The sequence below is a fragment of the Prinia subflava genome, chromosome 4 (genome assembly GCF_021018805.1).
Source record: "Prinia subflava isolate CZ2003 ecotype Zambia chromosome 4, Cam_Psub_1.2, whole genome shotgun sequence".
Classification (NCBI taxonomy): domain Eukaryota; kingdom Metazoa; phylum Chordata; class Aves; order Passeriformes; family Cisticolidae; genus Prinia; species Prinia subflava.
Window position 1 is genome coordinate 19,758,477 of NC_086250.1, and position 12,230 is coordinate 19,770,706.

The 12,230-nt window shown below is 42.1% G+C and overlaps 1 protein-coding gene across 2 annotated transcripts in view; it reads right to left on the bottom strand.

Annotated features, from left to right (window-relative positions):
• SYN3 (synapsin III) overlaps positions 1 to 12,230 on the bottom strand; it is a 246,575-nt gene that overhangs the window by 34,326 nt on the left and 200,019 nt on the right. For both annotated transcript variants that reach the window (XM_063395769.1, XM_063395768.1), the window contains exon 7: positions 3,446 to 3,508. In XM_063395769.1, the coding sequence (XP_063251839.1) occupies positions 3,446 to 3,508 (63 nt within the window). The remainder of the gene's footprint in view (positions 1 to 3,445; positions 3,509 to 12,230) is intronic.

The following is a 12,230-nucleotide window of genomic DNA, read 5'->3' on the forward strand; positions in this document are numbered from 1 at the left end:
CCAAATTTTGGAAGGAGGATAATGATGATCATGGGAGGGGCTGAGGGCATGTGTTCTGTTTTTAGATCAGAAGATTGTCTGTTCCTGGGTGAAGGCTATTACTGGTGTCTCTGTTCAAGTCAATAGAGAGGCTGTTGTTTCTGCATTTCTCAATGGAAATTTAAAAATATGCCTTTTATTGCAAATTTGTTTTCTCCATCTCCATGTGCACCTCACATGCACACATCACTTGGCATGAGTCTTTCCTTCACAAATGTTATACTGCCACCCCTTTTGGTTCTGATCCTGAATAATAGCTGTTCTTCTCCCAAGCTAAAGACAATTGTGTTGATCCACCCTTAAGGGAAAGGCAGTCAACAGAGCCTATTTTGTACAAGTCCTAATGGGGTTATTTTTCATTTCAGCTTTGAGGATTCTTTTTCAGCCCTCTGATTAAAAATGTGGTGAGTGAATTTTGTGAAAATTATGTCAAAACAAACAATATGTGAAAATGAAAGTCTATTATGATTATGCTCCTTTTAGCAATTATTGCAAATGATAAACACTCAGCACTTACACTGCCAAGAACATTATGAACGTGAATTAGCAATAAGTATCAGGTAATCATTATAATTCCTCTAGTCTGTAACACAGAGAAACTGAAGAAAACTGTGAAATGACACAAATCTCCCTGAAAGCAGATGGTGGAGCTCTTTGGGGAAGAGGCATTTTCTACATCCAGAATTCTTCTGGCTCCTGGCCACTGCCTCAGACAAATAAAGAATAACAGTGCCTGGACTTCCCATCTTTGCTCATTCTTCTGCGTGTTGGTGCCTCCCATTACATGTGATTTTATCATTAATAACAAACAAAAAAAAGTGAGTACTTCCTTGACAATTTCTGTTGGTAATAACATTGTAACCTGAATGCTCACGTCCTTTGAAGCACCAATTACAGGTACAAATACATGGCTTGCTATCTTGGCATCATTGTTGCAGTAAGGACTATTTTAATACTCACATGTTTATTTTGGCTAATACATTGGTTATTCTATCCTATGTTTCTCCAGTCACTGGTTTAATACAAAACATGACCTGATACAGGTGCCTTATTAACATTTACTTTGTTGCATACATCAAACCAAAACCAAGCCCCTCTCTTTTCATACTATGTATATTTTATAGCTAAAGACCTGCTATTTCCTGCTATCATCTCTACTTCTGAAGACCAGTGCAAGGAAATAATTTAGCTCTCTCTAAGCTCACTGGTTATTGCTTTTGCATTATGATGGTTAAAAACACCATAATGTCTCCTGAGAACTTCTCTTCTGCCTTACTTTATTGTAGGTTTGATTTTTTTTTATCAGTAGGTTTTACTTCTGTAGTATACCCGTAATTCCACTTCTCTGTATTTCTCCTTATTTTCTGTGGTTTCTTTTGTCAGTCCTGCTTGGGCTTGAACCCTAATGTTTCAAAAAAAAAGCATGAAACAAATTCTTGTTATTCGTGTTTTGAACCAATTGTTTTATTCTTTATTTTATCTTTCTCTCTTCTCTTTTTGCTCTGTGCAATGAAATGCAGTGAGACTGAAGACAGAAAATTTAATCAGTCTCAACTTTCCTTCAGGTTGCTTGTGTCTGGAGAAAGGCCCAAACTAAAACCATAAGGTCAACAACCCTTGCTTCCTGTACCTTCCCCAGCTACTGAACAGAGCAGTGTTGAAACTCTGTGCCCAAATGCACATCCAGACTTTGCTAGTAGTCCCTAATTTCATAACAGACTAAAGTAAACTTGGCCACAGACCAATTCTTTCTTCTAGGATGCTGGCCGTTAGCCTATCTTTATTTATCTGGAATGACTTCCTACATACCCTCCTTGTACCTCTGCATACAATTGTGCCAGGAGCCTGAATAGAAACTCTCTTCCTCTGTAACTTGTGACAGAAAAATCAACACAATTAAAGAATAAAATGGGAGGGAAAGTATGAGGTGGAAGAAGATCTGGTGTGTGGTGCAGAAGACAATAGCTAAAGAGAGTTTTGCTGAGAGTTTTGTCTGGAAATGCTGTTAAGGTTGGAGTACTTTTCTCTGATTCTGCCCTCATATGTAGCCACTAAGGATCCTTGCTGCATGAGACACATAAAGCCCTCCCTGCATTACAGGTGAAATGGCAGAGCAGTCAGAGACCTGCAGGGTCTGAAGGCAGAGAATTTCCTCCTGGTTTGTCCTGGTTGGTTTTTGCTAATGAAATCCTTCCTAGGATCAAATTCATGGCTCCCTACCAGCATCTCTAGGCTGTCTGCACACACTCTGTTTCAATGACACCTCTGCCTGCTTAACATAGGCAGCACCAATATATTAACCAACATTTCCTGCTTATTTACATGTTTCTTCCTTGATGCTGAAAGCCAACTCCACCACTGGCACAGGGATCTGTGCCCACTTCCTCCCTAGCAGCCAGCATCCAGACAGGGGAACATTGCAACCAAAGCAAGAAAGATTATTAGATCTTCCATGTGCAATCCAGCAAGCCAGAAAGGGCTTCTGTTTCCAGAGCGCAAGCAAACAAACTGTACCAAGTTTAAATTTGGTGTAACTATATATATTTTTCAGGCAAAGTATGAGGCCAGAAGAAGGTCTGTCTGCTCTAGGGAGGCACTGAGACAGGCATATCAATTACGAAGTTCATGTACCAGTCATTCGGATTCAGAGACCATACCTCAGTTTTGTACTTCTGAACAAATTCAAGTTTTAGACAGATAGGAGATGCCTTTTGAAAAGATATATGCAAGAAAGAGGAGACTCAAGTGCAGCAGGAATGTGCTGGTGATGCCTCACTGAAAGGGGAGCCCAGTCACCCCAAGAGACAGGAGTTGCTAATTCACTTGGGGAATAAAGATCCCAGAGAGCCTGGGAAAAACAAACAGGTCCTTCTGGGTAGTGAACTGTTTTTCAGGATTCCTTGGCAGGCAACCAGCCACTCTGCTTTGTAAGGTCTTGTTCTTCCTTGCAAGGAGGAAAAAAATAACGGAAGGGTTCCCATTTTTTGAATAAGGTCATCATAATGCACTCAAGAAGCCCAGTGCCACAGCTCCTCATTGTGAGTGCTATGGGGTATAGCTTCACTTTACAGGTGCTTGAATAAACAACACTACCACTTTCAGGAGAAGACAAAATGTATAAAAGACAAGCCTAATGACTTCAGCCCAGCCAGCTTTTCCCCCACGCTTCACCAACCCCCCTTCCTGCATCCCGAACAGCCTCCAACCCAATCCCACTGCCTGTCTCCAAGTGCGTGACAGCAGAAAAAGCCTTTTCTCCCACAGGAACAGCCAGTGCGACCCAGATAGGTTGTGGGGAGGTTTAACCCCTTGGCTGGCTGGTCACATGCCAGATGTAATCACAGGAATGCTGTGCCACATATGTATCTGCTTCCAGAGATACATATATATTTTTTCTTTTACTTACCTTTCCCATTCCAGCGTGAGCATGTCCCAGCTTGACCACTACAGGAAAATTTGGAGTTGTGAGCTGAAAGACAAAAGAAGGACCCTTTCATTAGTTTGTTTTGTTTTTTGTTTTTGTTGTTGTTTTGGGGTTTGGTTGGGGTTTTTTTGTTTGTTTGTTTTTGTTTTTGTTTTTGTTTTTTCCCAGAGAGTGTATTTGGAATAATTTTCTTTTATTTAGTAGTTTTTACCTCCTTCCTGGATGCTGTAAACTGGACAACCAAAAGGCCAAATAAAGTTTGTCTGGATGGTAGGGCAGTGAGCAAATAGCGCTTTACTGGATTCCATATGATTGAAAATGGAGGCCTGGCAGAATTCCTCTGATCTGACCCACTTCTGCTGTGTGATAGCAGTTTTCCCACCCTGTACATAAGGATTTGTGTACATCCATATGCATGTAGAACACTGCTGCACTTCCAAGCTTCAGTAAGTGAACACTTTCAGATGCTGAAAACATCTGAATGGTGAGAAAGACAAGGGTTGTTTGTTCTTTTCCACACTGACTGCTTTGGCTTTAATAGTGGAGTGCACTGCTCCCATCCACAGGGAGGGTGGGGGAACAAGGAGAGTAGGAAGTGGGGCCAACCCTTAGGTGCAACTCATAGAGTCCATCTATTCATAAAGCCTGTTCTTCTCTACCTTCAGGGGTGGTATAGTGAATAAAAGAATACAAAGAAGGATTGGAATCAGCAATAAAAATAGAAAAAAAAAAGTCATACGTTCTCCCTGGCTTGGGTGGTGTTTCCATTGGGAAGGGTCCTGCCACCCAAGGCATACAAGGTCATCTTAGAGCACAAGATTTGACTTGAAGAACTGCAAGTACCCTCTCTACCTTTTCTTCTCCAGTTTGATGCTTATTCAAGGATTCACTTGGAGTGATCAGCTCAGAGCTGGGTGGCTGTACTGGTAGGAAGTGCACATGTCAGGAGCAAGTAGGATATATGCACTATATTTCCCCTGTGTACTGGTTTGTCCATTTCTACACCTCTGCTTGGCATCCCTGTGACTTACATCTTGTCTGGTGCTCATGATTCTCATGATCCAAATGCTATTTGTTCAGTATATAGCTAGTTATTTTTAATGCATATTTCATTTCCTTTAAAGACACTTTTATCTTTACTTAAGTGCCTGAAGCAATGAGCTCTATCCATTAAGCAGTTAACCTGGAGATCTGACAAAGGGAGGCAGTTGAATTTTGATGCATAAATGGGTCTCCTATTTATTTAAGTTTGAGAATAGATAAACAACTTGTTCTTGTGCTAATTACCAATTGTCTGTACGGACAGCCAGGCAATACGCCCTAAAGATAGAATGGTGCTGCAGTCTCCATCTGTGGCAGCTCACTATAAATAACAAAATTAGTAATGAACACTGATATGTTTTGCTATTCAGCTGCTTATATAAAGAAATGTCACAGGAGAGGGGAACAGTGAGTGCATCACGTCCACAAGCAGCCTGTGCCACTTTCTTCAGGCAGAAAGCTGAAGAAAGATCTTGTTTGGACCACACAAGGACACAATAAATCACAGTTGTGGCACAGGCAGGGACCAGAACTACTGCTTCAGAAGAAGAGGGGAGAGACTGATAGGTGGCCATCCTGAAGTCAAATGCTTAAATATATGTCCAGGCACATGAGTTTGTACTCTATTTCACCTTTGCCTCTTTAATTCATTGCAAGAACCCGAAATTTAATTTGTGCTAGCATAAATGAATCAATTGGAGGACTGCACCTGAGGCTTACTGAAGACAGGGCTCTGGATGGACCATGCCAGGCCTTTGATGCTGGAAGATGAAAGGTAACCTAGTAGTTGGGACTCCCACCTGCTCAGGCTCTGGGAGATGTGGCTGGCTTCCCAGCTCTCTCATCTCTGCCCCATGTACCCTGTTTGAGCCAAAGTTCTTGCAAGCCCTGGCCTCTGTTCCCTGTTTGGGAGCGGAGGCAGCAGCTGTTCCTACGGAGCAAGAAAAACAAACCTCATGCTGTGAGCCCGCCTGATACCCTGGCAAGGAGGCCAGAGAAGTGTGCAGGATAGATAATGCTCTATCACCAGCCCAGAGCAGACACAGGCAGGAAGCAATGGCTTTGCTGCCCTGTGTTTTGTCCCCTGCCTACAATGTTGCTGAGGGAGCCTGCTTGGGCATGGGGCCCGGGAGTGGGAAGCATCTGTTTTCCTGTATACATGCAAAGAAAGTTTGAGATCCAGTAAACAACCCAAGTTTACTGTTAGTCTGGAAAATACCATCGGCAATGACAACGTGCTGCGCAAACTTCTCCATTTCTCTTCGCTTCTAGGAAACATGAGCTCAGCTTTCTTACTAAGGCTTGATCTCATCCCACATAGGGGGAACCAGCTGGTGTCAGAGCATGTTGGGGTCACATGTGGCTTGGCCTAGGCATAGCACCTGGGGCTTCAGGTGAGACTGATCCAGACTGTGAACATGTGGTAGCCTTGCTGGGAAAGCTGCGGCTCCAGAGAAATGCTGGTGCATGGTTAGCCAGAGTCTGCCTCTGAAAACCCATCAAATTTCCACATACATGAACCTGCCTTATGGAGGAACCAACAAGAGACCATGGCACATGCACAGAGCTGCATTATATAATGAGTTTATCTAGTGACAGTGAAGTGCCCTTAGTCTGTGCTGAAGTTAACTGTAATCAAAAGCTCTCCATGGAACTAAAGCAATCAGAGTCCACAACCACCCTCTGGAAAGCCCTTGCTAAAGTGGTGGGAGTGGTTGAATGACACTGCAGTCAACAGGGAGACCTCCAGCTTCCACCTGAGTCTTACTGGGACTCAAGTCCCATTTTTGTTGCTAATGAGGTGGCTAGCCGGCATACTTGGCAAGCACCCAGATGGATAGGGAAGCCAAAATGAAGGAGAATCTATTATGCACACAACTCTGATGCAATTCACACACAAGCAGTGAGAAGTTCTGTGGGTGGCCAAAGCCACCACAAGGGCAGACTCCTGAGATGAGTATTTATGTATGTTGAATCATAAATTTTCCAGGAAATAAGATTATTATAATCACAGAGTAGCACCACATTTTAATAAGAAATGCATATTTTTACTGAAATCATGCAAAGACATATGTCTGTGTCTTTCTGTGTGTCACAAGAGCTCTTCTTTTCTCAGAAAAACAGTGAAAAGCACTTTGATCATTTTAAAATGTGCATGAACTGTTGACAGGACTGTTCCAGATGAGGTTGCCAGGTTTTGGGATGGGACTGTAGTGCTGCAGCTAACACACCTATGCAGGGTGTTAGTTCATATGCGTAACTCAACTCTTTGAATTAAAATCTTACAAATGTATTCCCAGAGATTGTGACAAAGCCTCAAGGTGCCAAGGATTACATAAATGTCTAGAGCTTGGTGTATGTAAAGACCTGTTAAGACCCAAACAACAGTTTGAATCCTGAACTAAGAACTCATCCATGTCTTTGGTAGTAGTGAAGCGAGAGTCATGGAAGTTATTTCTAACTTAGAACACCAATGGCCCAAAGTGTACAATTTCAGCCCCTGATTTTCAGGGCCCTGCTCTGTGTGTAGTGGCACTGCAACAATGACTGCAGTTTATCAGTTTTGGCAGTGGTGTGCAAAATGAGTGCTGGTATGCACACATTAACCTTTATTTGAAAACATGTGGCTGTCAACTGTGACACTTTCCCCTTTACCTTCTGCCCCTCCTTTCCAACAAATAATGAGGGCTTCAGTACTTCTTGTGAATTTATGAATATTTTCTCTATTCTTTACTGATGGAGCAGTAGAACAGAGTTGTATCTAAATTGATCTGAAGGAAGGAATCTTAGGCACTGTTCAAAGCCAGGTTGGACAAGGCCTTGAGCAATGTCATCTAGAGGGAGTTGTCCCTGCACATGGCAGAAGGGATGATAGATGACCTTTAAGGTCCCTTCCAACCCCTTAACATTTGATGAGTCTATGAAACCTGATCTAACCCATAAAAACAATACTTTTCACTCTTCTATTTCACTGAGAAAAGACAGATGCTGATTTTAAATTTCTGATTTTTTGTGCTGCCCTGTAGTCCATGAACAAAGTAGAATGTCTATTTTGATTTCCTTCCGTTTTGTGCAGTTTTGTGCATTAGTTCATATTATCTAGCTCATTTTATACAATGAACTTTAGTTTCTAGTACTATTCTTTCTTCTGCAAAATCCTTTCAATCAATGCTAAAATGAATAGTACAGGCTGCAATTACATCATGGTTAATATTAGGATGGATTTGGGGTGGTGGGAGATGGAATCATTAAAACTTTGGTTTCTTGGCTTTGGCATGTATTACCATAGCATCCAGTGTTTTCAGCCAGGCCAGAAGGCCCCATAGCAGAAGGTATTGTAATTTTGTCTTCACCCTTCCCTCAGAAGTAATATTCTGAATTTTTCTTTTATACTCTAAACCTGATTTTTATGTTTACTTAGCTGCCTTCACTTGTATGATGACAAAGTTTGTTTTGGGTGGGTACCTCATGGATGATGGGAATGTTGTTCATGTACTTGAGACCTAAATGTTGGAAGTGTGGCACTTCCCTGGTGTCAATTAAGTTAAAGGAGCTGTGAACATATAATTTCCTGTAAAGGCAAGCAAGCTGATTCAAACCTACAGGAAAATAATGATGTCATGACATGATATCATTTTGTTTATGGAACTATCTTACTAAAAACTTGAGCTGAAGATCAGCACCGGTGGCCTGCCAGCCTTGCCAGGCATGGTAAGATCAGGGTTGCATGCGATATGGTTTCCTGTAAGACACTCAACTGTGTTGGTTACTGTATTGTAATTAGAGCACAATGAAGAAAAAAAAATCATTATCTGGGAAAAGAGGGCTTCAAGACAGCTTTCAAGACACCAAAGTACATCCTGAGGAATTGTAGTTATCTGCAAAGGTCCCAGGAGGATGGAGGAGGTGGGGGTATGATGAGAAGAGAAATGAGATGCTTGTGACAGGAGGAGTTCAATGACAGCTGGATCATGACAGCATTATACAGGTGGGATCAGAAGCAGCAAGGCAGTTGATGGATGAGATGGCAGCAGGGTGGTAAAAAAAATCCTTTGATTCTCCCATTGTTTTTAAAAAGCACAACAAAAGAAAAACAAAACAAAACAAAACAAAAAAAACCCAACAGCAGCATGACTTAATCCCCACATCCTTGAATAAACAAACCACAAACCAGTGTTTCAGGGCTCCTAACATTTGCTGCGGTTAGAATGGGTCATGGAAGTGAATGAAAAGGAGTAAGCACAAACCGGAACATTTTGTCATTGATTCCACCTCTAATGTTACTTAACTTCTTTATTTGAGACAGGACATATTTGGGTTCCCCTAGTAAAGAATACAAGTGTGAGCATTTGATATTCTCATTCCTTTGGAGCTTCAAGTGTGAGAATTATATGAACATAACCAGACAAGCAGATGCTCAGCAAAAATCCCAAAGTGCAGTATGTGTGTGCCCATATTTATACACATATCTAGCAGTCCTGGTCAATAAATCCCTATTACCACATATCAAATCACGAGCAGGTTTTTTAAAGGTTCTACGACTACATTGAAAATTTCTATAATTCCTTAATGCACGATGTCCACTTAACTATTTTGCAGTGGTGCCTTTAAGGAAGCTTCTTATCTTTCCTTTTTTGCTAGGAGAGCGAATACATCCTCCCAACTCTTTCTGTTGAGAAACTGTCCAAAAATTTTTTGTGGGATGCAGTGGAAAAGAAGAAACTCAAGTTTCCTTTTCCTTCTGACCTGAACTGTGTGCCTTTTGCTGTATTTTTCTCTAATTATAATATTCCATCCCACATGTAAACACATTGCAAAGGAAGAGGTGGTGAACACCTGTTGTTAACTGTAGCATCGAAGCTATGATAAAAGCTGTAAGAAGGAGACAGAGGGGAAATAAAGTGCTTTATGAATTTATGCTGGAGTCTTCAAAGCCATTGCTCTTCTAAGAATCCCTGATGTTCACAAGATACTGGCCAACAAACCTCTCTTCACTTGGCAGGCTTGAATGTCCCTTTTTTTGGGAAAACTGAATTCTCACTAATTTCAAAGTGGGCAGCATGGGGTTTCTTTGGAGAGAACAAACTTCCCTAAACTTCATAGAGGAAAACAACCCTTTGCAACAAATCTCACTGAAGCCAACCCTGCCCCAGTTACTGGTCTCTAATCTCACCACGAAGTCTGCTGCAGGTACTTTTCCCTCACCAAAGGACAAAGTGCATACGGTTCTCACCCTGACTTTTACACACAAGTGAAGCCGTGTGCCCCGACTGCAAAGCTGGGAGGCCCCCACATGACTCCAAAGGCTTAGTTGTGATTTCATAACCTTCTGTAGCACATCTGAGAGTGGTGCATTTATGTCAGAGTAAAATGAGAAGCAGGTCCTGGGCTTATTAGTACATTCACTGAGAAATCTCTGTCTAGCACAGAAATGGCTCCAAAGTTTTCTTGTAAACCTCCTGCCCTTGTAAGTGCCAATGACAGCATGCAGACATGGCTGGCATTGCCATGTCAGATGCTGGTATGAACAATGAACCATGGGTGCTGCCTGGTACAGGCAATGGGATACTGGAGCGTTTGGAATACTCCCTGGGCTCCTGAAAGCTCTTGGGCAATGAATCACTGCCTCCTTCCCTCTTGCCATTCTTCAGCCTTGAAAGCTATAGAAATAGCAGCACAGAGGACCAGGCAGTCACAGTCAGACTTCTTTGAAAGATCCATTTTTTATACTTTTTTAAAAAGCACAGTTAATAATCTTGATTAATGCCTCAGAAGGGACTTTGGACATAAAGAAGAATGAAGATTATTGGAAGTATCACCCTGCAGCTGGCAATGAATTCGACATCTATACAAGTAAATAGAATCATGACATAGCAAGGACACTGGCCCTGATTTGCCTATACTGTTAAATTGTTAGACCAATCCCTGGTATATTCTGTCTCAAGATGAATAAGCTCCTCCCAAGCAATTCTCAAGCATAACATGGAACCACCATAAGTCTGCAGAGATGTCCCACAAAACACTGGAGGCTAGAAGAGCTTGACAGCACAGCTGAGGTTGGGCCATGAGAGAGCCGCTGGAGAATGAGCCTGGCATTGCTGTTAATACAGCCTCTGTCTGCCTTACTGGGTTGAGCAGCAGAATAATTCTTATCTTGCATGATGTATAATCTTTGCTCCCACATCAGTGTTTCATTCTGGTTGTACACACCAAGGGTCTATCTCATGTAGCCAGATGTCATACCATTCCCATATGACAGTTTCCACTGACTACCTTTTTCAGACTGAATTCACAGTGGATCCTTTTTTGGCTTACAGTCAGAGATATTTACACCACATTTCTTTTGCCCGCTGACCTGGAAAGTCAGGTATTGCCTCACATGAGAAATGTTTGAGCTATGGGCTCAGTTTGTTCTATTTTACAGCTGTATCGTATTTTCAGCTTTTTGAGCCCTTAGGTTCATGTAGGAATTCAAATACTTTGCTAATGTGGTCTGGAGTGAAATACATGTCCCCTACTTTTTGTGCTCTGGGACATAAATGCAGGGACTAAATCCTGTTCCATGGATTTACCTGTCCTTGGGCTGCACATGGAGTTAAACACTGGCAACGGCTCTTCTCTAACCCTGAATTTGTTGTGCTGGCTTTTTTAGGCACCTAGAGCAGGTGGGAGCCAGGTATGAGCTCTGTTCTCCCTACATTCTCATTCTTGTGCTTCACAGTTTCAAGCCTCTTTCTCCAGATAAAAATCTTCTGTGTTTATCCAGACTAATTTTTGGCTCATGTCAGAGACATTGAGGACATGAAAGGCATCCATTGTATCACATGTTTGAATTAGCTCTGTGTCTTTTGAGTATTCCTGGGAACTTTCAAATTACATGGTTTCAGTAAGAGCCAAAAACTGTATGAAGGGCTGTATTTCACAATCTCTCCAAATTCAGCAATTGCTTGGGAAAGAGAATGAGCTCCCAGGGGGGAAATTTTATATTTTGAAAGGTGGAAGTATTATCTTTCAATGATTCAGTGAATGAGCACTAATTAACTTCTCCTCCAATCCAAATGGGACATGGAATGTTTTCAAACTGCAAAAGGGAAGTTTTTCTGACATGCATTTAATTTCTTCATGTTTCTTTCTTGAGGATTTTTGAGACATCCAAAACCTTCAAACCTCTCAAGAGCTGAGAAATACATTTTTTTACCTAGGCTTCACGGGCATGGATCCACACTGGCACCACTTGGGTATTTGTCTCCTTCTTGGGCCTCATTCCATGAGAAAAGATACAATCCTGCTCCACCTGTTTGCGAAACCCACCAGAGCTCCCAATGGAGTGGAAGAAACTGTGGGTGACCTGTGCTCCTAATTGTCAGCAAACTCACTGCTGAGAGACATCCTAGTTTGATATTTGGAGTAAAAAGTAGAAGGGAGATCAAGCACACTCCACACAGGACACAGGCAGAGTTATTTTCAGCTGGGACTGGCTTCTGTTTACATCTTTCCCAGCTGTAACAAGGAGGGGGTTCCTGAAGTGAAAGCATTCAGACGAAGACAGAAGAAACCAGTGTGTGGATCAGCCTTTTTCATCTCACAACCACCACCTCGGCCAGCGGCATTTTTCCCCTGCTGAGCACACATTGATGCACCACAGGCTGCAACAGCCAGGAACGGTGAGAAGCAGGAAGCAGAGAAATTCCTTTTGGAGTGAGACACAGACCCTCTTCTTTACCTT